This window comes from Muntiacus reevesi, chromosome 3 (genome assembly GCF_963930625.1).
Source record: "Muntiacus reevesi chromosome 3, mMunRee1.1, whole genome shotgun sequence".
Classification (NCBI taxonomy): Eukaryota; Metazoa; Chordata; class Mammalia; order Artiodactyla; family Cervidae; genus Muntiacus; species Muntiacus reevesi.
Genome location: NC_089251.1, coordinates 250,681,065 through 250,707,816, shown reverse-complemented (window position 1 = coordinate 250,707,816; position 26,752 = coordinate 250,681,065). Strand labels below are relative to the sequence as shown.

The window sequence follows — 26,752 nt, the reverse complement described above, 5'->3', positions numbered from 1 at the left end:
TGCAGTTCCCGGGGTCTCGAGCACAGACTCAGTAGCTGTAGCTTATCAGTTTAGCTGTTCTCTGGCATGTGGGATCCTCCCGGACCAGGGATCGATCCCATGTTTCTCACATTGGCAGATGGATTCTCCATCACTGAGTCACCGAGGAAGCCCCTAGAATATATTTTAATGATAAGCCTAGTTTCACCTTCCCTGTTACTCTTTCAGTAGTTTCTAAGTATTCTCGCTTATTTTTCCATATAAGTTCTGTAATTTAGTTCAAAAACAAATCTAGTTTGTCTCTTTATTGGGATAAATGATCTATAGCTGAATGTTAAATGAATGCAAAACTTCCCAACATTGAAAAGATGAAAAACGGTGCCTATTAGGAAGTTTTTATTCATAATATCCTGATATTCTCTTCTTTAAACTGAACTTCAAAATTTAATTTAAAAATATTCAGAGTATTGGTCCTGCTGTCCCCACACATTGAAAACTTTCCCCATATCTTAAAGTTTTGGGGAGAGTTAGCAATATAATAAAGAAGCCACAATAGCGTCTCTTCCCTCAGTTCTAAATGCTGACACTTTCTATGGACAAAATGCCAGCTAATGATACACCCAGTGGAATGTGTAAAACATCCTTTGTCTTCTTAGTCTTTCTCCCCCAAATCATTATTTATTATGCTGTAAAATTAAGAAAAAGTAGTTTCTCCTGCCATATGGAAAGAGACCACTAAAATAAGAGGATTTTTGTCTCCAAGGATGTTCATCTAAAGACAAGCATCCCTCGTGGATACTTTGGTTCTGATTCTCTATTGATCTAGGGCAGTGGGATGCACAGGCTTTGATGGTCCCCTCCCTGTCTCAGATCTGAGCCCAGGTTGGTGCTGACATGAGGACCACCTTTAAACTCACAAGAAATGCTCAGGCATCATAAGATTTGCCCGGCACTCACCAAGCAGTTCATTAGTACATATATCAGGTAAAAAACAGAAGAGCAACTGTTAATGGGGTATTATAGAATCCATTCTTGGAGGCACCTTGGTAGTTTACTCAGAACACCACTCACACTAAGAGCAAGGAACTCCACATTTTTACAACCCTCTCTGACTCAATGGACATAAATTTGAGCAAACTCCAGGAGATAATGGAAGACAGGGAAGCCTGGCGTGGTGCAGTCCATGGGGTCGCAAAGAGCTGGACACCACTGAGCAACTGAACAACAACAGCTCTCCACCACACAGGCACCCTAGCCTTATGTTTGGAGAACCTTGAGCCCAAGGCTTGTGAGAAGTATACAGAAAGTACATAGGAAACAAATGCTTGCAGCTCAACAAACTAAATTTTTTTTAATGCTTCTTTTTGCACATTGAAATTTGCAAAAACAATAGATGATATATATGTCTATGGCATCTCAAGTGGCATAGTTTTACCGGGAAATATTTCGGTGAATGGAGAGGTAGATTGTTACCATGTGGCTGTGTTTTACTCACATGTTCCAACCACCTCTTACAGGAGGCCCCATTCATCAAAGCCTATGGCTTCTGGGTCAGCAGCTTATTCCTTCCAAGTCCAGATGTTGCCTAAACAATGAGCATGATTGATTAGCTACCAATGTGCTCTGAAAACCCGACCAACAGGGTAACCTAGGACAATCTCCTAGAGGGGCTCATTATAACAGAAGAAGCGGTTCTCCTTGCTGCCGTGTACGGGAGCCTCTTTAGGCTTGCCTGTGATTTACTACTTAAAACCCTCATTTTCTTTTCCCAGGGTAAGCTTGAGTAGACGAGTCACAGATGAAAGACTCACTGTCTACACCTAATGTTTGGGAAGAGGTGCTTTTTCATTCCTTGGTGAGGCCACCTCCCTCCTGTGACTTTGTCCCAAAACAGTGCTGAGGACGCTAGAGCAGAAAAGTTGCACCACGGTCCAGACGCTGCAGTCAAGTGTGAGACACAAGCTGTCACCAGCAGCCTAGTTGAGATCCCTCAGGGAAGACTCCATAGGCTCTGTCCTCAGACAGCCTGCATGACATTCCAGCTCTGCTGTACACTTAGCCACGTAAACTCTGACCCTTCTAAGTCGATTTTGCCAAATCTCAGGTTCCTTATCTGTCAAAACAGGGTCAACATCACCCATCTCTGCACTGATTGGAGGTTTAACGAGTTCACATCTGGAGAGGCCCTAGGATGGCACCTGGATCACAGGACACATTCAGCACTCAGAAGTTATTAGTTCACTTTGGCAAAATGTGTTTTACTATCTGTCACTGAGAGCAAGTGGGTGGCCTCAGAACAGACCCAGCCCTGTCTCATTCAGTTGAACACTGTTTATAAAAGTGTAACATGTTCCATTTGCCATAGGCCCCACCTCTCTCAGCTGTATCTCCCAGCCTATTTCATTCATTAACTTTACTGGCCTGGCTTGGGTAGACATTTGAGTTTAAGATGCTTGCCCTATGTTGTGGAAATAACAATGCTATTAATCCAAGGAGACTAAATTCCTGCCTCATTAATTCCTAATGTTAATGTAATTTATAAATATCAAATCTCCACAAAGGAATCCCTTGAGCATATAAATAAAATAAAAGTGAAACAAGTATCCTCTGAGAGATTAAAAAGAAAATGGAAAGAGAAAGAAAAGAGGGAGAGAAAATTGCAATATTTTCTTTTGTACAGGCACTAATCTGCTTCAAACATTGGAAAGAAAATGATCTCATTCTAAGTTATTAGTAGTACTGTGATTAGCTTTCAGGAGATTAGACATTGATGCTGCAAACATCAGTGTTATAACTGAGCTAGACTGTGCCCTTAGGATTCCAAGTATAGATCTACCTCATTCTTACCCTGGATTCCAGTGAACTTGCTTGCCCTCCTCAAACCAGGTATTACCTCTGTGGCTTTATCATCTTTACTTACGATTCCTATCTGGTAACTCTCTCACATTATTTTGATTTTAAGTTCTCAATATCACTAACAAAACAGAAAGCTCTGACAGTAATTTTTGGCACTTGCAAAAATCAGAGACAGACAATCCGCTATTGCTGAATAGATCCTACAGCTGTTACTGCTCTAAGGAATCTGCCGAGTTAAGATCACGTATAGAAAAAGAGTTTTCTCAGCTGGAAAGAGAAGCTCACCTGATGTGATAAACGTGAAGTAATACTGAACTACCACTAAGGAGAAAGTAACAACTAGTTGCTGTTTTTCCTGTCTGAGTTCATCTGATCATTAGGAACAATCCAGGCTAAATGAATGCCAAGTCACCCCAGACCTATGAGCACTCCTTCCTTGGAAGGCGAAATCCCATAGGTCTGCTGACTCGCCACTAGGGGAGTTGGCAGTCTCTGCTGGTGTCTTCTGAGTCCCCATAGCATGGGAGATTAAGACTCAGTAACCTTTAAAACCTTTTATTAAAGAGTCTATTTGGCAGACTCTAGTGGTTCAAGGGAAGGCAATGGCACCCCACTCCAGTACTCTTGCCTGGAAAATCCCATGGGCAGAGGAGCCTGGTGGGCTACAGTCCATAGGGTCGTGAAGAGTTGGACATGACTGAGCGACTTCACTTTCACTTTTCACTTTCATGCACTGGAGAAGGAAATGGCAGCCCACTCCAGTGTTCTTGCCTGGAGAATCCCAGGGACAGCGGAGCCTGGTGGGCTGCTGTCTATGGGGTCGCACAGAGTCAGACACGATTGAAGTGACTTGGCAGCAGCAGCAGCAGCAGTGGTTCAAGGAGAAGGGATATAAGTGCTAGCTGGTCCCTGACTCTAATGAACTTTGGTGGAGAAGGTTGACCCTTGAGTATTAGCAGCAACTTTTGAAAAATATTTATTTTTGGCCAGGCTGGGTCTTCATTGCTGTGTGCAGGCTTTTTCTAGTTGCAGAGAGTGGTGTCTACTCTCTCGTTGCCATGTGCAGGCTTCTCATTGCTGTGGTTTCTCTTGTTGTGCAGCACGGGCTCTAGGCACACGGGCTGCAGTAGTTGCCGCACGTGGGCTCAGCAATTGCAGCTCACCAACTCCAGAGCGCAGGCTCAGTAGTTGTGGCTCACGGGCTTAGTTGCCCTGCAGCATATGGATCTTCCCTGACCAGGGATCAAACCAGTGTCTCTTGCATTGCAAGGCGGATTCTTAACCACCTGAATCTCCAGGGAAGCCCAGCAGCAACTTTTTATGTTGGGAAATTGAGACTCCCTTATGGCAGCCACCAGTTCAAAGTCTAGTAGGGGATTTCAATCTCAAGTAGTCCCTCCAGGTGACAGAGAACAATAAGGGACAACAGCCAAAGACCCAGTGTTTGGAGCTCAGGAACTCCCTCAAATAAGTTTGAGCAGAAATGGGAATTTGCTGGTTTAAGCAGCCTGGGAGCTTAGAGGTACAGCTGATTGGGTGGCATGTGGACAGATCCAGAGGATTCAAAGGCCATCATAAGGCAGATGCCCCCATTTCTCTGCCTCTAGGTAAGTATGTTTTGCCTTCATTCTCAGCAAAGCTTTCCTCACACATCCTGGCAGCAATGAGGTTACATGTTCATTCTAGGTATTATCACGCCAAACGAAAGAAGGGAAAGAAATGTTCATTTCCAGTAGTTCCAGGGGAAACCTTGCAAGACCTTTGATTTCCTTAGCTTGGGTCACATCCGATCCACATCTCTACATCAATCACTGGTGTTGGTCAGGCCTGAATGATGAGCCTACTCAGAGCACATGGAGTGAACTGTTACCTGCGGAAGGGTAAGGGGACAGTATCTAGCCTCTGCTGCCTACTACAGTTCACTTATAACCCACTGCCAAAACAACTTATCTCACGACTCCTCGATGCAAAGATCAATGTGTCCAAGTATCAAGATGGTTAGAGCCTTTTGACACCTACACAGGTAGCCATAAAATAGAGACCTACATCCTAACATCAATTCTCTCAAATAGGAATTGCATGTGTTACTAGTAACAAAGATCTGAAATCACAGTTCAGTTCAGTTTAGTCACCCAGTCGTGTCTGACTCTTTGCAACCCCACGGACTGCAATACGCCAGGCTTCCCTGTCTATCACCAACTCCCAGAGCTTACTCAAACTCATGTCCATTGAGTTGGTGATGCCATCCAACCATCTCATCCTCTGTCATCCCCTTCTCTTCCTGCCTTCAATCTTTCCCACCATCAGGGTTTTTTTCCATAAGTCAGTTCTTCGAATCAGGTGGCCAAAGTATTGGAGTTTCAGCTTCAACATCAGTCCTTCCAATGAATATTCAGGACTGATCTCCTTTAAGATGTACTGGTTGGATCTCCTTGCAGTCCAAGGGACTGTTAAGAGCCTTCTCCAATACCACAGTCCAAAATCATCAATTCTTCTGCATTCAGCTTTCTTTATAGTTCAACTCTCACATTCATACATGATTACTGGAAAAACCATAGCTTTGACTAGATGGGCCTTTGTTGGCAAAGTAATGTCTCTGTTTTTTAATATACTGTCTGGGTTGGTCATAGCTTTTCTTCCAAGAGGAAGCGTCTTTTAATTTCATGGCTGCAGTCACCTGAAAATCACAATAGCTTCAACAAAATAGAAATTTACTTTTCTCTCTGATAATAATAATCCAAATAAGTCAATTCTAGGTTTCTATGTTATGGCATTTCCATAACAGTCAGAGACCCAGGCCCTGTTGATCTTCCCTCAGGACGTGGCTGCCATACTCAAGATTGCCTCGTGGTCACAAGATGGTCACTGTAGCTCTAACCATCATGTTAATATTCCGGCAGCAAGGAGGAGAGAGGGGCAAGGACAAAAGGATGCACCTCCCAAATGAATATACTCTCATTTAAGAGTCTTCTCAGAAGCTTTTTTTCTAAATTCTTCTTGCTCCTCCCTGGCCATTCCTAAGCTTTGTTGTTGTTACTTTTTAGTCGCTAAGTCATGTCTGACTCTTTTATGACCCCGTGGACTGTAGCTGCCATGCTCCTCTGTCCATGGGATTTTCCAAGCAGGACTACTGGAAGGAGTTGCCCTTTCCTTCTTCAGGGAAGCTACCTGACCCAGGGATCAAACTCAAGTCTACCTTGGCAGCAGATCCTTTACCCCTGACCAACCAGGGAGGCCCCTAAGCTTAAGGGAGGCTAAAATGCTTCCTGGAAAGGCAACTAGCAGTCTCTGATAGAGATACCACAGCCCTGGTGGAGTAAATGACTCCCTCCCCAAATGGGAAGAAGTCATAAGGCTTTTAAACGCCGTTGTGTTCTAGCCTGGGGAAAACCCAGCAGCACATGGTGCCCGGAGCAGGTACATGTGTGACATTTATAAACGATTATTATTAATTTTCCAGCCTGAGCCAATTTCACACTAAAGATTTGTTTTAAAGGTAATCTATTTAACGTGAATGTCTAAAAACATTTATCCAAGAAAGTCTTGGTTCAGTTCTGTGTTCACCATTATTGTTTGATTATTTGTTTTTTGAAGCAAGTTTTAAAATCTGCTGGAAGCCTCCTGTGGTAGTTAATACATTATCTTAAGCAATTTAATGGAAGTTAATTTTTACACAACCTTGAGTTTCAGAGGCCACTGAACTGGGGAGGGAAGGAGTGAGGTTTAGGAGGAATCTGTCTGCTGCCTCCCATCTGGACCCCACAGCCAGCTCCATCTGCTCTCACATGTAGTAACTAACACTTCGGCTACTCCCTTGCCAAACACACCATGTGGAAGTTAGCTTATTTTTTTACCCAGAAAAATGGTAAGATGCACAAAAAGGTGTGCATTTCATGTTTTCTAGAAGACCCAATGGGATTATTTTAGTGTTTCAATATTCAGTTTTGTACTACAATGCTAATTTTCCATTCAGCCTTATGGTTCTTTTTTTGTGTTTGTTTTGTTTCTGGATTTCATTACCTTTTAATGCCACAATTCTCCTTTTCTAGTAGGGTCTTGCAACACATTCATATCATATAGGAGCCACTGAAAGGTTCAGGGTAGAGAGCAGCAGGCTCAGATGTGTGGTTTTGATTGGCCAGGACAGATGCAAGGAGAGCTCAGTGGACAGGACTCAAGGAAGCAGGGAGCGCAGGTAGGAGCTGAGGAGATTAAGGCAGTGGAGAAGGTGAGGGTAGCCTGAGCTTGGGTGATTGAAATGGCACTAGACTGACACACGGGGACACTTTGGGAGTAGGATTGAGAGGACTTGGTCATAGTCTGGATGTGGGGGAAGACAAAGATGTCATGAATGATCTGTAGATTGCTGGGCTGGGCAGTTGGGTGGAGATGGTAATACTTAATTCCCTGAGGGAGTAACCCTGACAGCAGGGTTCACAGGAAGGCAATGAGTTGAGTTCAGGACAATCAGGTCACGATCTGGCCTTTACAACACGATGGAGGAGTAGAAGGCTGGCAAGCCAAATGGGATTCTTAGCTACTACATCATTGCAACATGGCATGTAAAATTCAGGAATATGGCAGATGCAATCGGAACTAATCCTTACCTTTGAGAATCAGGAAAGATTAGCAGTTCAAAAGTTCACTAATTTAAAAGTTGGGATTTGCTGCAAAATTGGCCACTTCTCTCTGAAGTCACAAATCTTCAGTCGAAGCCTTCTTGTTTCTTGGAGATGCTCTTTACGCATGTGACTGGCCAGTCCTGAGAATTCTAAAGAATTTCAGGACCTGCCACCACTTGCATGCATTCTTGCTTCTCCTGTTGAAGGTTTGAGCAGAGATGACACCAGCTGGTCATGCCACCAATGACTTTCCATTTCAAAATGCCAACCCCCAAGTGGGCTTTGACATTTTCATGAGGAAATTAAGTGATCACGGTTGCAAGTAATCACATCTTCATTACAAGGATAATGCCTCAAACGAGACATTTAAGAGGGGCTCCAAGTCTATTTTTAAATTTTACCCCCCAAAATCGATATTTTTAAAATATTTTAATTTCTCTTTTCTCTACCATGCATCATATCTGTTAGTTTCTGATTATTTCTCTTGAGTAGGGTGGGGATGGAGGAAATCAGAAAATACAGTTCTTATTGCCAACACCCTGGGAATATATGAGTCAACACTAGGAAGTAAAAACTATCTTCTCTCTTTGGCCTTTAAAAAAAATTAATAGCCAGCTCAGATAATTGCCTCAAAGTTTTTTTTTAAAGGTATTAATGATGTAGTTGGACATTTTCAGGTTCAAAGGAAGTCTGCCTTTAACTTGGTGGGGTTCCTCTCTGCCCCTTCTCAGCAAGAATGTAGGAGTAGGGACTCCTAAGGGCACAGCTTTGTGTTGGCTTTCTCCCCTGTAGCGCATCTGCCTCCATCTATCCAGAGTTCCGAGAAGGGACTGTAGTCGGCTGAGAACCACACGCCGGCCAGATGGTGGCAGATGTGGATCCTGGTGGCGGAGGGAAAGCAAGGCCCAAACCTGCCTCCCAGCAGCTTAGAGAGCTGCTACAAACACGGTCTCAGGAATTATGGTAGTGAGACAGAACACTGTATTCATTTCCCAAGGGGGTCATTCTGGGGTTGTTTTTACAGCAGGATTTTGTAGCAGGTCAGAACGTCCTGACCTTACTCATCCTGACCTCCCCTCTCTTCCTGCCACTGCTCTGTGGGCAGAGTGGAGGAGGGCTGCTGTTCCCAGAGCTAGAGATCCAGAGATAGAGGCCTGTTTCCACTCTCCCTTGGAGCTCATGGGCTGGGACCCAAGACAGAGTTGTTTAAAACCAACGATAGCGAATTCCACCACTGGACCATGGTAATAGGGAGGATAAAACACCAAAAACCCCAAAACAAACAGAAAAATACATCAAACAAGTTTTCAGACAGTGGACAACAACAACACAATACAGATTTGTGAGAAAGGGGAACAAATGAAATGGGCCGGCCAGTTGTCCCCGCTCACTCCCTGGGGGGAGTGACCCGGCCACAGCAGGGGAGGAGCACCCAGCCAGAGTCAGGGGTCTCAATGGGATAAGGAGGCAGAAGCAGGAGTCGAGGGAGGCCAAGGAGGTGAGCGTTCCGGGAAGGGTGGCAGAGAAGAGACGCTGCGTGAGACAGCTCCGGGGATCTGCAGTGGCCCGAGCCTTCAGTGCCGTTCGCTCCCTGCACGTGAGGAAACTGCTGAGGCTGGAAAGAACTAGTAAAAAGCAGCAAGCAGAGGAATCCTCAGAGTTCACACGGGCGGGGAAGTAGTCCATGCTTCCACCACCCAGAATTTTAGAGAAAAACCTTGAAATATATGACGTTCTGGACACAGTTCTCAGAAGATTACTATCTTAGTAGTGGGGTCAAATTAGCCCTAAAGTTTGCTCTGGACCCACCAAGGGAAGCTTAAAGACAAGCCTCAAAAGATCATGTTATTTCTAAGTAACCTAATGCTTTCCCCAATAAAACTGAGGAATGTTTAAAGTAATGGAAAAAAAAAAATCCAGCACACATCCCCTGAAGAGCAGAATGGCTACCCAATTCCAGTGTTCTTGCCTGGAGAATTCCATGGACAGAGGAGCCTGGCAGACTACAGTCCATGGGGTCACAAAGAGTTAGACATGACTAAGCAACTAACACTTTCACTTTTTTTCATATATGTACATAATATACATGCTTATACTGACATAGGCATAAAATATTTCTTGAAGGATACCCAAGAAACTGGTAACATCAGTTGCCTCTAGCGACGGAAATTAAATCTCTGGGGCAGGGAGTGAAGGGAGATGTTTAACCCTGTACATATTGGACTCTTTATATTCACTAGCCTACATGTCTAGTGAATGTATGACTTATTCATAAAATATGGAATAAAACATATGCACTGGTTGCAAGTGAGCTCACAAGTGGAACCTGACTGGAATCAGGAAGGACGTGAGGCCCCTCAGCCACTTGGATGGCCAGATGCCTCAGGCTGTGTCCCCAGGGTATACAGGGTCGTGTCAGCGACGGGCCACCAACAGGGTTGGGGAGCTGAAGTGGGCTTGGGAGCCCCCAGGATATCCATCTGTAGCCCAAGTTGGGTTTTGAGATCAGTAAATCCCTAACCTACACTTGGAGGTGCATAGGAGTCACTGGTTTACTGTTCAGTTCAGTTCAGTCGCTCAGTCGTGTCCGACTCTTTGCGACCCCATGAACTGCAGCACGCCAGGCCTCCCCATCCATCACCAACTCCCAGAGTCCACCCAAACTCATGTCCATTGAGTCGGTGATGCCATCCAACCATCTCATCCTCTGTCGTCTCCTTCTCCTCCTGCCCTCAGTCTTTCCCAGCATCAGGGTCTTTCCCAATGAGTCAGCTCTTCGCATCAGGTGGCCAAAGTATTGGAGTTTCAGCTTCACCATCAGTCCTTCCAATGAACACCCAGGACTGATCTCCTTTAGGATGGACTGGTTGGGTCTCCTTGCTCTGAAGATTTGGGTTTAAAGGGAGAGCACCCCAGGGACTAGAACTGTTAGGTTGCTTACGGGGATATATATTTCGGCTCAGTAGAAAGAACAACATTCTAAAATCAGGATGAAGAGGTAACTGGACACACCCACCCAGGGAGGTCATGAGTTTACTACCTCTGGACATGTCTAAACACTGAAAGGCCACACCAAGGGATGTCACCGAAGGGACTCAGCATCCCATGGTGGATTACACCACGCACATAACGTTTAGTGTCCCTCTGCGTGTACACGCAGAGTGAGCAGAAGGCTGACATGTCCCTTTTCTCTTTTGCTAAGAGAAGAGTTAGTCAAACAAGACAGATCCCAGTAGCATTTGCACAGAATTTATCGGGTATCACCCACTAATGAGAAGTTTGTAGGAATACCTGTATCTTTCTAAATACTGCGAGCAATTCTCTTGCTGACAGTACATTGCACGTAATCACCATAAACCTTGGAATTTAAATTTGTGGATCATGCCTTGCCTTCTTAATATTCTAATAGTTCCATATTCTCCCAGCTAACTGCATTTATGTGTAACAAATTTATAGTGCAAGAATTATTCTTTAAGATGAAGTTCTTGCTCCCTTTGCCTAGAGCCAGCACCCACTAGAAGAAAATGATATTCCAGTATGGCAATTCTGTATTTAAGGAGAGTATGAAATAAAGAGAAAAAGTAATACTGAGAAATATGTACCAACCCCTCAAAAATTTTTATATTCAACACAAAGAAAGCAAGACAGAGAACAAAGAGCTAGATAAAAGAAAGCAATCTGTTTGGGGCCAAGCCAAATAAATTTAAATAGTTTTAGAAATAAATTGGTGGAGTAATTCGAATCATGGGCAGGTGCTATGAATGTAATTTAGTAAATGCTCGGGAACCTGCCAAGGAAGAGAAAAATGTGTTGCTTTTGAGATCATTTCCCAGCAGCTTCATAAAAGAAAACTGATTACAGGAATTTAATAAGTAAAACAGAGCCAGAACTATAGTAATCAAATGAGTTTTTAATTACATTTCATGCAGAAAAAAATTCCAATTTGTGCTCCTGGGATTAAAAAAAAAAAGTTTAGAGAAACGCTTTTGTAGCAGGAAAATAACATAAACACTAATTTCCATAGGAATTATAGTGGTCGGTTTAATTAAAAGGCTTGATCAGAGCAAAGAGGAGGCAGTGCCAAACTATACTAAAAACCATGGCATGTGTCGCCCCCTCTTACACTATTGTCGAAATAAAAACTCTGCACTGAGCAGAAAACAGGCACCTGCATTTTTCTCGTGATGTAAAGGGGATTTTGATTACTGCCTAAATTATTACGCTGCTGTGATTTATTATCATATGGAATAACGAATACATCCAATTTCAAATTAGACGTCATTGCTTGGTGTGATAAATATCACGCTAATATGCTCTGTTTGGGGGACGTGAATGTGAAGGGGCAGCACCTAGGCCAGGGTGGAGTGCTCACTGGTCAGCAGGCTCCCTGATTATTTCTGGACGTCCAGCCCCCACTTAACCTACATCTAGTTGCATCACACTTGTATCTCTGAAACTCCCCAGAGCGGAATGTTATTTAGGCAATGCTTCAGGCCTTCCTAACACACTGCAGTCATGATCAGGGTATTCCACCCTCAACAGAAGCAACTCTTCTTCCTGTTGGCGGACTTCGCTCTGGAGCACCTACCAAACCCCGGTCAGGCTTGAAGGCTTTTCAGGAGGTGTCCTACAATGGCGGTGGTTTAGTCACATGGTCACATTTTGTCTCCCTTGTGATGAATGGGACGACCTGCAGGGTGTCTCCACGGGACTAGGGCTATAATCTGTGGCCACAGAACGCTGACCGAGGCATTTCCCGGGGCTAAGCCCTCACAGCTCCATGATCCTTATTTTATTCATTGCTTTGTCCCAGTAGAGCGGTAATCCAAGATTTGTGAGGCTGGAAGTTTGTACTGTTTGGGAATAGGGGACCATTTTTTTTTTTTAATGATACAAAATTAAGTGCAAAACAGATATTTAGAAGGGTCTCCTGCAAGTGAGCAGGCTGGATCCTCACATTTCTTAGCTTTGGGGGTCAGTCAGCCTCTGGTCACACCCTACATTTTCTCTCCCTCATTTCTTCCCCACTCCTCCATCTGTCCCTCTCTTCCACACCCCTTTTTCTTTTCTCTAGTGTCTATTTCCATGCATGTTCTCATGGTGATCTGTACATTGAGCACAGTTCCCTGATCCTGCGCTTTAAAAAATGAGCTCCTCTCATTTCAGGACTTTACCTGGCCTTTCTCATTCAGGTGAATCCACCCAGAATCATCTATGGTGGAGCAAATGGTAGGTTTATTTTTGTAAAAATTTCAGTTCCTGGTCTATTGAGATCCAGAGCCCTCCTTAGCAGGCAAAGATACACATATTAGTAAGCATGTGTGAGCTGAATATTTTGTTTCCTATTTGATGTGAATTTAAAACAGGGTCATAATCACATTGGCTGGCGCCCCCTAGAGCAGCACACAGACATCTGTCTTACTTTTTCGTTTTCTCTGTAAGTTCTATTAATACAACACAGTGATGTTAAGTGCATATTTGCTTCTTGTAAATAGGTCATGTTTACCAAAATAATCATCATTTTCATTGCTTACAGCCCATTTCCATTCTCCTCACAAGTGAAAGCTAGAAAACCATGGCCATGATTGGTTCATCTCTCCCCCACCCGCTTTTGTTTTCTTGCAGGCACTGGTGAAGGTCAATGTGAAACTGAAGCCGATGTTGGATTCCGTGGCCACTAACAGAAGTAAGTGGGAAGAGCTGCACCAGAAAAGGCTGCCCGTCTCCTCGACTGCCTCCGCCCGCTCTGCCAAGGTCACGGAGACCAGGGATGACAGAAACTAACCCTCCAGGCCAGCTGCTGCTGCAAAACGACTGCGCCCCCGAGTCGGCTTCCATCCCGCACACCATTCTTTGGTTCCTTTAGGCTCAAACAGACATACAACCTCAGGGATGTGCTGAGAAGCATGCCTGGATGTTCACCTTGAAGTGTGGTGTCAGCACAAAGGACAGAGGAGGAAGCGGGGGCAGCAGCAGACTCCAGGACCCTCACCTTTCCCCGATGAGCACGGAGATTCTGGGTTGAGAAGATTCTGGGCAGAGGGCAGCTGTGGGTTCAGGACCTGAGGATGGCTGGCCCTGCTCCCTCGGAGCTAAGGGGACACTGAACAGTGAAGGCGTCATTAGCGCTGCTTCATTTTGTATATGGCTATTCTGTTTGTTACAAGCCAAACAATGCCTGCCTCTGCTTCCTCTCCCAAGCTCCCTCTTGTGCCAGACTGTCCCTAGAGTCCCAATTTGTATTCTGTGGAGATACCTTATTTTTAATCCTAAAGCTTGTTAATGATAGATCAGAGCCTTCAGAATTGCCTACCTAAAAGAGACACCTATTTTATCCTTACAAAAACCAGCCACTCCCAGTTTCCCCTAAAAAGGTCCGTAGTAGGAAGACAGCAAATGTGTTTGTCTGATTGGTGTTTACACATGATTCGTAACACTGCATTGGGATTGTGGTCCCCTTTTTTAGTTTTTAGATTCAACCTTCAATGTAGATCAAGTCTTCTCCTAGCAGGAATGGATTGGTAGACTTTAATTAAACTCTGAATGAAAGAAAATCTATAGGTGGATTTACCATGAGTGACACCAGAACATTCAGAACTATTTCCAACAGTGAGACATTTCACAGGACACAGCAGAGCCGTGGAGAATGGTCACTGACAACCTTTATATATATTAGAGTTCTCCTAGTGATGAGTCTCAGTATAAAGTCTAAGGTTACTGCCAGTGGCAACTGAAAGCCAAATGGAAAGCTCCCCAATCTTGGATTTTTCCTTAAGTGGAAAATATAATGCTTGAAAAATTAAGAAATAACAGTCTGGGCAGTGAACAAATATCCTACAGAAATCCAGATTTATAAAAGGTAAGAATGTGTGCATGCTAAGTTGCTTCAGTCTTGACCGACTCTTTGCAACACTATGGACTGTAGCCCAGCAGGCTCCTCTGTCCATGGGATTCTCCAGGTAAGAATAGATTCTCCAGGGCGTGGTTGCCACGCCCTCCTCCAGGGGATCTTCCCAACCCAGGGATCGAACTCAGGTCTCTTCTGTCTCCTGCACTGGCAGGAGGGTTATTTACCACTCGCACCACTTGGGAAGCCCATGGATAAGAATAAGTTATATTAAACAGATGCAGAGATTAGAAAGCTGAGAGACTGAGGACATGGTATGCCCTATCCAAAGTCCCCACTGTGGGACTTTCCTGGCGGTCTAGTAGTTAAGAATCTTCCACCACAAAGGAACTAAGATTCTGCATGCCGTGAGGTGCAACCAAAAAAAAGAGAAAAAAACAAAACAATGCTTTGCTAGAAGCTAGACTTGTACCCTAGCACTGGCACTATTCACTGGATGGCTTTAGACAAATCACTTAACTTCTTCCTTTTTCCTCATTTGTCAAATGATATTACACTAAGAAATTATTTTCAAACATAACTTAACCTTAGAACTCTTCATTCAAATAAATCTTACAAAGAATCCCCAAGACATAAAACATCTAAAAGTCCAAGTCCTCTGTTTGAAGCTGGGTTGGGAGAGTCCTATGAAGCCTCATCTCTTTGATTACATACCTAGCAGCCCATAAAGGGCCTCTGAGGAATTTGAAAATCTCTGGATCAGATAAACCTTGAAGTTCATTCCAGTTCCAAAAAAATCTAAAATTTAAAACCACTTCTGTTCTTATTGTTGCTGGTCAGTGTCAGTTATTAACTTTACTCAGAGAAAGAGGGGCCAAGTTCCACCAAGGACATTGTTTTCCTGGCACATAGTAGACATTGGGGAAATGTTTAAAGAATGGGTAAATTAAGGAACCAAAACAGAAGTAAGAGAAGAGCAAGGTAACCATGAGGAAGAAGAAAGATTCTACATGACCAGAAATGGAGGAAAAGAAAATTATAAACCAGGCAAATGGGGGAAGAGGAGGAGGAGGAGGAGGAGGGGAACCAAAAGAAAATGACTAACAAGAAAATATAGGGTCCAATGCAGGTGGTAAGAGATGGCCAAAGGGAAGGTGAACATTAATCCAAACACGGAAAAATGGGACTTGTTATAAAAAAAAAATGAAGGTATGTCTTGTCATCAATTGCTTAGAAAAGAGAGATACTTGAGTAGGGAGGGGATTGACAAAAGAGAGAAAGAAGGAGTGGGAACCCTAAAAAATAATGTTCCCAGCTACCCTCTACCACGGTCTCTGTGGGGAAGACTGGAGAAACTCAAGGAGAAAATAAGTGCAGGAAAAATTGCCTCTGCAGAGCAGGTAAGAGGAGGTTGTTCAGATTTATGGATTTTATTAAGCCAGTTTTCTGAATCACTCAGCTATAAAGGAAAATAGCTTCTGCTGGGCTGTCTCCCTCCTTCAGGTGAGGAAGAAAGGGTGGGTGGAAGCAGGGACAGAGCCTGGTTGTGTGTCTGCAGCTAGAAGCACTGCAGGTGTTTCTAGCTGTTGTGTCACATCATGTTTGTATCACAAGCAGGAATTGAAAATCAGTCCACGTGAGGCAGAGATGAACCCACATCTGTCGTCCTCCCCAACGATAAATAAATAAATAGCCCAGAAAGATGGATGCCAGTGTATCTAGAGCAAAATTTTAAAGCATGTGCTTTATGATAAAACTAGACCCAGGGTCCGATGGAGACTGCAGGCAGCTACATGCATTGTGGCTACCCTGAATGTTGATGCTGCATATTGCTGAGGGGAACGTAATTTATAGCAGAAACCCTCCGGCTTCCACTAAGGTTGAGTTTTCCTCTCATTTTCTTGCCTTTTTATTGGCTTCACTGCACGGTTGCCAATAGCAACATCCACTGGTAGCAAGGGGAGTTCAACACCATTGCAATCTGCCATACAGTGGGGCCCTGACGATGTCAACCATCAATCAAGTGGCTGTTTGTAATTGCCTCCATCTATTTCTCCTGTCTCAAGGTATCTTTCCTATTGTGGGTCAAAATTCAGAAACTGCTGACTAATGCCCAGGTCTGTTCCTCCATGACCATGAAACAGTAGAAAAGGAGGGTAGCAGGTTCCCTGGAGCCAACAACCCAGAAGGTTAGAGGTTAGACTTGGGAGTTTGGGGTATTTTAAATACCCTTTTCTAAGTAATGTATAACTTTAGAAGAATTTGAGGTATGTGTGGTTACCCATATAATCTGCTTTCCCAAAACAGAAAAAGAGAAAATTTCCCAGTTGTTATTATTAATATTTATTTCCTATTGGAGGAAGGCACTTAAATGTGAACCTTCTTATAAAACCTCCAACTGACCAAATGTTTGGTTCTCTTGGCATTTATGGTTGAAATGACTTCATCCTACTTTGTCCACGAGGTGTATTTTTCTCAGGCAGGCTATTTATCATTTTATTAGTCAGTACGTGGATAATACATGCACAACCTACAATATAGCTGGCAATCCCGGCCAGGAGGGACAGCTTGGCAGACTGCAAAGGGCACCACCCCAGTGCACAGTGGATGGGGCGCCCCCCGGCCTGGCTTGTTATCTTGGGACCCTCAGGCCTCGGATTTTCCACCTGTACAATAAAAGCCCTGACTTTTATTCAGTTCACTCCTACACCAAAGGACCAAGCTGTGTTTAACTTTAAAAAATTATTCCATGTAATTGTCTTATTCACTCTTCTCAAACAAGATAGGGATAAACAGGTCATCTCCTCCCTAAAGACAAAACAAAAAGTTACATACATGGAGTCGATACGAAAACAACCTTACCACAGATATGTCTGAGCCTGCCTCTAATGATCTTAAAAGACATGGTCATCAGTATAATTTTTTTTAAATATACCCTTTTATTCCATAAAGGACAGCTTTAGATTATCTCATAGCATAGATATCCCATAAACAGTAGTCAGTTTAATTTAGAATTTATAAAGTGAGTCAAAAGAAGTTAAAATTGCACATGATTTCTGTTTCTGAAATCTGCAATGTCCACATATTTCCAGGTATTTTATATTTAAATACCCATTGGGTTGGGTTAGAAATAATCATTAAAATTTTGTTAGTGAAATAATTAGTATTAATGCTACAGGAATTCAGTTGCTTTTTTCATGTATCAAAATATATCATATTTGATCCACTTAGATCATTAAACAGAATCTGCTCAATTTACTTTGTGGTAGAATTATTTTAAAATCCATTCCTCCTGCTGACTCAATGAATTACAGAAAGATAAAATACAGTTTCACCTCCATTAATAGTGTGAAAAACTCCTGCCAAGTGGGACAGAAATCTAACAGATTAAGGGAAGATTTACATATAAAGAAAAATGTTTTGGCTGGAAAAACAATATTCAAAAAGGATTCATTAAAGCAAAAGAGTAAAACCTAGTTTGGGACCCTAAAAACTATGGCAGTGCCACTGCAGTGAAATTTCATTGTCTGCTTCAGAATAACGGTCTCTGAAACAGTTGTCATGCGCTGTAAAGAACTCCCAAACCTCACATGTATCAGGAAATTTAAAGGTTGAGTCTGGCTATAAGAAGGCCAAAATTTCATAAGTTTCGTAAGTGAACAATAATAGAATAAAACATATAGACGGCAGAAGTGATGTGTCTGGGGAATTTCACGTTGAGCACTTGGACTTAACAATGCCTGAGGTCCTGCTTACGTGGCTTGTGTACCTTTTCCTCAGCTGGTAATTTGATGTTGTACATCTTTTCTAATTTAATTTTGAATGTGCTTACATATTTAGTCCCTTTCTCAATAGCACTAAAGATAAGTTATTCACCTGTGTAGCACATCTCTACTAATATTGTTGAACGTATACACTGGGACAAAAATATGTTTGTTTTACTAAGTGAATGAAGTATTTGCTGTAAAAAAAAAAAATGTGTTATTTCAGGCCACCATTTATCTTTGTGTTCATTTTCTGTGTATGTGTATTAGAATCTCGATTATTTTTTCTTTAGATTTAGATTAAATCATATTTAGATGAATTTTTTAAAAACAAATAGCATTGTATAGAAACAAGAGTTTAGGTGTTGGCAAATCTCATCCTCTTGGGGAAAAATATTTTTGCCATTTTATTTTGATGTACAATCATCTAAAAAGGATCCCCTGCTGATTTGCTTCTTAATTATTATTGTTTTACACAAAAGAAGTGAAATATCTCTTCAATTGACTTATCGGACATCACCCCCTTTGTGTAGATTTCCCAGGCTGATATGTCATTATAGGAATACCACATTACAAGACTGCTTGACCATATCACAAGCATCTAACCCATGATTTTGAAACTGCTTTAAAAGAACTAAATATCTTTGTTTTTAACAAAATGCTTAAAGCTTAACTAAACCTCTGAAATACTCTTTATTTCCCTTGAGAAGGATGATTTAAAGGCTGAAAGAGGCAGGCATGCATCCAAAGACCTAGGATTTAAATTCTGACTGTCCATTTATCCCATTAACCTTGCCTTCATCTGTGATGTTTGCTTGTGTAAGAAGATAGTGGGACAGCCCTGTCCACGGAGCATCTTAAAGATGACAAAAGGTTCTTAGAATTACTGAAGTTTTTCTGGAGGGATAAGAGTCTGCAGCCCAATGCAGACGAGTTCCCTGTGCCTGTTAAAGATTGCTCAAATTTGCATGGGCAATTACACAGGGGGATCGCATCAATGCAGGGCCGCCAGCCACTGACGCCGTGCAATTACACCGTGGCTTCGGTGCTTAAACTTTAAAATTCTTACACCATTGTGCCTGTTCTATTAGAACAAACTGCAGCAAATGATCCAAAGCAGATTCCGACTGGAGAGGAGGTGCTCTAGGGGAGAGGAAGAGGTGCAGTCTGGCCCCTACTGGCCAGTTTAAGCAGTCACCAGTCCCCGCACTCGACTGGGGCAACCACGGGTTTCTTTGTGCTTTGTGGTCCATGTTTTTCAGGTGGAGCCAACGCTAAGAATTACCTAATTCACAGTAGGGCTGTGAGGATTAATGAGGGAAGTTAGGCAAAGCAGGACCTGGCCCTGGTACAGAAAGTACTGCATAAACACAGGGGCTTAGAGTAGTTCTTTGTTTGGATGGTTGATTGATTTCATCAAATGCAAGTATCCACAGTTGTGCCTTCTCTGGTAATTGCGTTTATAAACAGCAATGTTATTGTGCTCTTCCTAATAAGTTAATTTCGATAATAACACCATAAGCCCTGAAATATAAGGTACTTGATTTAAAAAAAAAAAAAAAAAAGGTATATCCAAGAAGGAAATCTAATTAAAATATTAATAAAGCTGGAACCACCAGTGAAAGGAGAATTCATGAGGTTAAATGTCTTACCATCTGAGCATAAATGTTCCCAAGTGTTGATCTGGTACACAATTTTTCCTAAACTCTTAAAAGACTGAATAGATGCTCCGAAAAGTCAATCTATTATATTAGCAATTTGACAAAAATTTATTATTTCTGCCCCCTTTGTGGTGGAAGATTTCAGGGGGTGGGAAGGAAGACGTAAGGGGACTAAACAAATAAGGGGGCTGGCCACATCCTGAAGAAAATGGCTTGAGATGAGAGGGACCAGACATAACAACTGGGAAATGGTTTGGCAGAAAGTCTTCCTTTATCAAAGAAATTGTCTGACCCCAGCTACGGTTGTTGAGATGTTCATAAATTACCAACGTTTACCAACAGGAAGTAATTACATTTAGAGGGTAAATAAGAAAGCATACTTTCCAGCTAGTTTTAAAAGAGAATGTCAAATAGATTATACATAAAATAGGATATGGAATTTGGTCATCTCACATTTGACAGGCAGAAATATAAGCATGTTAAGAACCAGATATCATACTTTTAGCTCCTATCCATTGTGCCCAAATGAAATTCTTCTGTGTGGTAAATATGCCTCCCTTTATGCAGCAAAATGCACCCTGAGTCCAACACCATTTTCCTAAAGTCTAATTCCTTTCAACAAGGCACTAAATCTTTTTACTGCAACCACCAAATGTTTTCTTATTGCTAGAAATGGTACAATACACTAACTTTTTGATACATGCTCCAGCTTTCCAAGATTGTCTTGGAAACAAAATGATCCTTTATGACATTTTGTAATATCCCGCCCCATTTATTGCTTTCCAGAATTTCTATCATTAATTAAAGGGCCTTCTTTCACCATCTCCCACCCCCCCAAAACCTAATCTATTCCCCAACTGCCTGTCATAGACTAAATAAAAGTCGGTCTATCACAGCAGCAGGCATGGTCATGCCAATTTCACAGTGTGATTTGTGCCCTCATTTCATTTTGAAAATGACCCTGCCCTCCATCTGTCTAAGCCGAATGTCCTGCTTTTTTCAAGCCAGGCCTCAGGAGCAGCCGCACATGAAATAAGGAGGAAGAACAGCTTCCCTCCTGCCCACTTCAGCAGCCATGCTCACAGACAGGTATCAGCACAAAGAGGGGAACCTCAGCTGATGCCTGTAGGGATGGGAGAAATCTAGGGGAGAGCACAGGCCTTCTAGTTTGCTTCGATTCCCAAGAGGCCATTTGAAGATGAATGCTTTCATGATGCAAATACAACCCTGAAAATCAGACTGATTGATTAAAGATACAAATGACAATTTCCCATTTCTATATTTAATAGCACCTCACCCAAAGTATCAGATCACACAAAAGGATTTTAAAATATTAATATTGAGCCTGAGTTTCCAAGGGACAAGTATAGTCAGGTAGTCATAAAGTTGAAGACCCTCCCCCAGCCACCCACCCCACTCCTGGATTACTGAGCAGCACTAGCAAGCATCCCTCAGCCCAAGTACCTCCCTGGGTTGAAGGCCCTAAAAGGGTGTACCCAGAGATTGAGTTGAAAGAAGCCTCAGAGTACAGTTATAGTGGACTTTATCCATTGCTTTTTCTGGGGATCTTAGGTAGGCCAGAATGCTATTCAACCCATCTGAAATGGGTACACTTTGTCCCTTTCTCAGTATCATGAAGTGGAAGGTTTCTTGTCTGGTCCCACCCAGAAGAACAGAGATCTGTCAATTTCTCAGCAAGGAAAGTTGAAAGCACAGAAATTCAACTGCTTTGGATATAAGCAATCACAGAAGTCTCCTGCCAGCTATACTAGGTGACTAGGAACTATACCAACCCCATTATTTTCTAACACCTGCTCATAGCTACAATTCAGATATGGAAGTTCAAATGTCTATTGCCCACACCAAGTTGATTGGTTGTTTTAATGGAAGGAAAAAAGACCCTACTTTTTCAGCACACAGTATGGCACCAAACACAGCGCCTTCACAAACTCACCTATAGGAAATACAGGGACTAGGTTACAAACAGTCAATATTTCCTCCTGAAACTAGCTGCTGAATATCATGGAACTACTGCTGTGTGCACTTGAGCAAATTCTTTGCTCAAAAAACTAAATTTGCTGGGTGGTCTTGAGGAAATTCTTTAAAACTTTCTAGTACACAGATTCTCTATCTGTAATAAAGAGAACACACGGTGGTAATTAAGATTAGAAATAAGGTACATCAATTGTCTGAGTGCCATACAATATGGCTAGTAGTGGCACTGGAATTTATAAATAGAAAAGATGTTATGGGCAGCAAAAGGACTTGATTGACTCTTTAAGTATCCAGGAAAGATATGCTTTTATTTGTACGCTGTTTACTTTGGTACTAGATAGGCCAGTGTAGATCATGGATGATCAATGGAGATGTAGGGGGATCGAGGAAGATTGGTTTCTTACTTGTAGTGAAAGCTGGGGAGCCAAGCCAATAGATATGGCCAAGATTAAACACTCACGTCTACTCAGTAATAACTGTTCTTTGTGGAGGGCGGAGGGAACACCTGGATCTAACATTGAACGTCTTCCAGGACCAGATAATATTCACAAAACCATTTCCCATCGTTAACTTGCGGAAACGACAAAAATAAGAATTATCTTTATCTACTGCATATTAGGTCTTAGAAAGTGTGCCCTCAAGGCAGCTTAAAAAGAGAAGCTACTCTAATTCCAAGAGAATTCCGAAGAGAATTCTCCTTCTCATTAAATTATAAAAACTAACCGCGAAACGACACCATGAGTGTATATTGCAAAGTGTGTAAGGTTAAAAACGTAAGGGGCTTCAGATCGCAAACCTTTCTTCCCCGAGACAGAGACAGGTGACACAAAAGGCAGCCAGCAATTTTAATCAACAACATTAATGGAAGGCAAGTGAAATCTCACTTCCCCACTCCGGAGGGGCCGTCCTGCAGAAACTACGTCTCCCAGCATGCAGCGCTGCACGTCCCGACGCCGGCGCGATCGGACCAGTGCATGCCGGGAAGTAGAGTTTCCGTTTCTGAACTGCCCCGAGGCCTTTCATCTGTCTTGCGTGACTCACGACTTCCGCAGCCCGGAGTCCTCGAGGACTAATACAGTAATTAAAAAATTCACTTCAGTGATTCTTTTATATTCCTTACGCAGTTTTCCCATTGCCAAGTAACATCCGGACAAAAGAGTTTTCCGTTTCCGGTTGGCATGTTGCCTTGGTAACTGGGATGCACAGCCGCGGAGGCAGTTATGGCGGGGCTGGGCGGTGAGCCCATCCCCGACGGGGAGTTCACCGCGGTTGTGTACCGGCTCATCCGGGATGCCCGGTACGCCGAGGCCGTGCAGCTGCTGAGCGGAGAGCTCCAGCGGAGCCCGAGAAGCCGCGCCGGGCTGTCGCTGCTGGGCTACTGCTACTACCGCCTACAGGAGTTCGCGCTGGCGGCCGAATGCTATGAGCAGCTGGGCCAGCTGCACCCGGAGCTGGAGCAGTACCGCCTGTACCAGGCCCAGGCCCTGTACAAGGCCTGCCTCTACCCAGAGGCCACCCGCGTGGCATTCCTCCTCCTGGACAACCCCGCCTACCACAACCGGGTCCTCCGTCTCCAAGCCGCGATCAAGTACAGCGAAGGCGACCTGCCCGGGGCCAGGAGCCTGGTGGAGCAGCTACTGAGTGGAGAAGGAGGAGAAGACAGCGGGGGCGAGAACGAGCTGGATGGCCAGGTCAATCTGGGTTGTTTGCTGTACAAGGAGGGACATTATGAAGCCGCGTGTTCCAAGTTCTCTGCGGCCCTGCAGGCTTCGGGCTACCGGCCTGATCTTTCCTACAACCTGGCTTTGGCCTATTACAGCAGCCGACAGTATGCATCTGCCCTAAAGCATATCATGGAGATTATTGAACATGGTATCCGCCAGCACCCAGAGCTGGGTGTGGGCATGACCATTGAGGGCGTTGATATTCGAAGTGTTGGCAACACCTTAGTCCTTCACCAGACTGCTCTGGTGGAAGCCTTCAACCTCAAGGCCGCCATAGAATACCAACTGAGAAAGTATGAGGCGGCCCAGGAAGCCCTCACTGACATGCCACCAAGGGCAGAGGAAGAGTTAGACCCCGTGACCCTGCACAATCAGGCACTAATGAACATGGATTCCAGGCCCACAGAAGGGTTTGAAAAACTACAATTTTTGCTCCAGCAGAACCCCTTTCCCCCAGAGACCTTTGGCAACCTGTTGCTGCTCTACTGTAAATATGAGTATTTTGACCTGGCAGCAGACGTCCTGGCAGAGAATGCCCATTTGACTTACAAGTTCCTCACACCTTATCTCTATGACTTCTTGGATGCCATGATCACTTGCCAGACAGCTCCTGAAGAGGCTTTCGTTAAGCTTGATAGCCTAGCAGGTATGCTGACTGAACAGCTCAGGAGACTCACCAAACAAGTGCAGGAAGCAAGACACAATAAAGATGATGAAGCTGTCAAAAAGACAGAGAATGAATATGATGAAACCCTTGAGAAGTACATTCCTGTGTTGATGGCCCAGGCCAAAATCTACTGGAACCTTGAAAATTACCCAATGGTAGAAAAGATCTTCCGCAAATCTGTGGAATTCTGTAATGACCACGATGTGTGGAAGCTGAATGTGGCTCATGTTCTGTTCATGCAGGAAAACAAATACAAAGAAGCCATAGGTTTTTATGAGCCAATAGTCAAGAAGCATTATGACAACATCCTGAAAGTCAGTGCTATTGTGCTGGCCAACCTGTGTGTTTCATATATTATGACAAATCAGAATGAAGAAGCTGAGGAGTTGATGAGGAAGATTGAAAAGGAGGAAGAACAGCTCTCTTATGATGACCCAGATAAGAAAATGTACCATCTCTGCATTGTGAATTTGGTGATAGGGACGCTTTACTGTGCCAAAGGAAATTATGACTTTGGTATTTCCCGGGTTATCAAAAGCTTGGAACCTTATAATAAAAAACTAGGAACTGATACGTGGTATTATGCCAAAAGATGCTTCCTGTCATTATTAGAAAACATGTCAAAACACATGATTGTACTTCGTGACAGTGTCATTCAAGAATGTGTTCAGTTTCTAGAACACTGCGAACTTTACGGGAGGAACATACCTGCTGTTATTGAGCAACCCCTGGAAAAAGAAAGAATGCATACTGGAAAGAATACAGTCACATATGAATCCAGAGAGTTAAAAGCTTTGATTTATGAGATTATAGACTGGAATATGTAGTAGTGTCTAATGATGGCTTTTATCAAAATGGCTCTGTTAACTTTATATATTTGCAACTCTTTTATCTTTGTCCTTTGGCATCTTCACATTTGTTATACAGTGAAATTTGTACACTTGAAAATTATAATGAAAATAATTTAGATGTATCTTTTGATAAACATCACAAAAGGATTATAATAAAAAGAACTTGAGCCCTAGAAAGATTTATGAAAAATTCAACAGTGAATGGGGAATTGTGTCTAATAGTATTTGTAATGCCTACATCTCCTCTCCTTTGTATCTTTTGTGTTTCGGTATGCTCTGAAAAAATCCTGCATGAGAAGATTTTATCCTCCAGGGACCAAGCACTGTCAAGTCCAGAACACAGTTAATATATAGGACATCTGGAGATTAATAACAGTCTCAAAGATTTCATGTTATACTCCAACAATTTATCTTTGAGTAACATTAATGTGTAATGCATATGTTTTGCATAGATTTTACTATGTCTTGGCAGAATTTTCCAATACAATGGTAATGCTTTCTTTAAAAAAATTCTTTATATTCCAAACTTTTTTTTAACCTGCAAGATTTAGTAGGAAATTATACCATAACAAAACTATGGTGCTGTGGTGTGGAGACAATAAACAACTGACAGATTTTCATGGTTCTCTTTTTGTCCATTTGTTAATAATTTGAATATATGATGTTACTCTTTTTTTTAACTGTTTAATAACACTTATTAATAAAGTTCTAAGATACCCCTAAAACTTGGTTTTTAATTTTTGTTTCTACTTAGGACACATTAATAGTGAACTTTGTTTTTATGTTGTAACCTCTTGGAAAAAGAAAAATATTATACACTATTCCAATCACCCCATCAAAGTCTTCTACATAAAATGTTATCAATGGATTCTGAAACCTTATGACATTTAATTTTCTACAAGCTACAAGAGCTTTATTATTTCTTTCCTCCACCCCCTATACCTTTGTTCTTCATAAAAGTGACTGGCATGGCCACTTAACCTTGTTTAGAAAAGTCAACATTAGGTTGAACCATATGAAATTGCTGATTTTAAAAGTTTTCAACCTACAAAAACAGTAGCTCCCATGGTTCAACCTAATAGCTCTCAATGAACAGTAGGAATTCCTACTATAATAATTTTTTTTTTTCTTCAGGGAGGAAAAAAAATAATGGCACCCAGATGAAGCATGCTGAGAATAATTGTGTAGCGTAATATCTTTGGGTACTGAAATTCTATATCTGTCTGAGAATTTGGCTCATTGTGAATTCTGCATGAGCTTGAAATTATATTTAGTCTGTTATCTGAGCTAATACCATTTCTCTAGCTAATGGTTATGGCCCCATATTTGGAAGGAAATTCTAAAGGGATTATTAAATAAGTTTATATGTTGGACACTGGGGAAAATTTTCCATTTCCTTACAAAGTACAGATAACATGCAGTGTCCTTGCTCAAGGAAGTGACTCCTTTCCAAACCTACTAGTTCCAAATAAACTTCTGGAGCACGTTAAGTACATGTTTTGCAGTTTCAGTTTTCCTGTTGGCATGTTAACTTGGACAAATGATGTGCATAACTGCTGTTACTGAACTATTCCTGAAAGAAGAATGTGAATATTGGAAAGAACACAGGCACATATGAATCCAGACAGAAGCTTTGAGTCACGAGATTACGGCTCCCCAGTGGAAAATTCTTAAAGAGATGGGAATACCAGACCACCTGACCTGCCTCCTGAGAAACCTGTATGCAGGTCAAGAAGCAACAGTTAGAACCAGATGTGGGACAATGGACTGGTTCAAAATTGGGAAA

At 42.6% G+C, this 26,752-nt stretch overlaps 2 protein-coding genes across 2 annotated transcripts in view; both read left to right on the top strand.

Moving 5' to 3' along the window:
• PDE11A (phosphodiesterase 11A) overlaps window positions 1-13,241 on the top strand; it is a 426,109-nt gene extending 412,868 nt beyond the window's left edge. Inside the window, exon 20 of the mRNA XM_065929000.1 lies at window positions 13,083-13,241. Within this exon, the coding sequence (XP_065785072.1) occupies window positions 13,083-13,241 (159 nt within the window). The remainder of the gene's footprint in view (window positions 1-13,082) is intronic.
• A 9,542-nt stretch (window positions 13,242-22,783) lies between these two features.
• LOC136163494 (intraflagellar transport protein 70A) lies at window positions 22,784-25,691 on the top strand. The gene has a single exon (XM_065927929.1). It carries the CDS (start codon window positions 22,945-22,947, stop codon window positions 24,940-24,942), a length of 1,998 nt encoding a protein of 665 aa, XP_065784001.1. The 5' UTR covers window positions 22,784-22,944; the 3' UTR covers window positions 24,943-25,691.
• The last annotated feature ends 1,061 nt before the right edge of the window (window positions 25,692-26,752 follow it).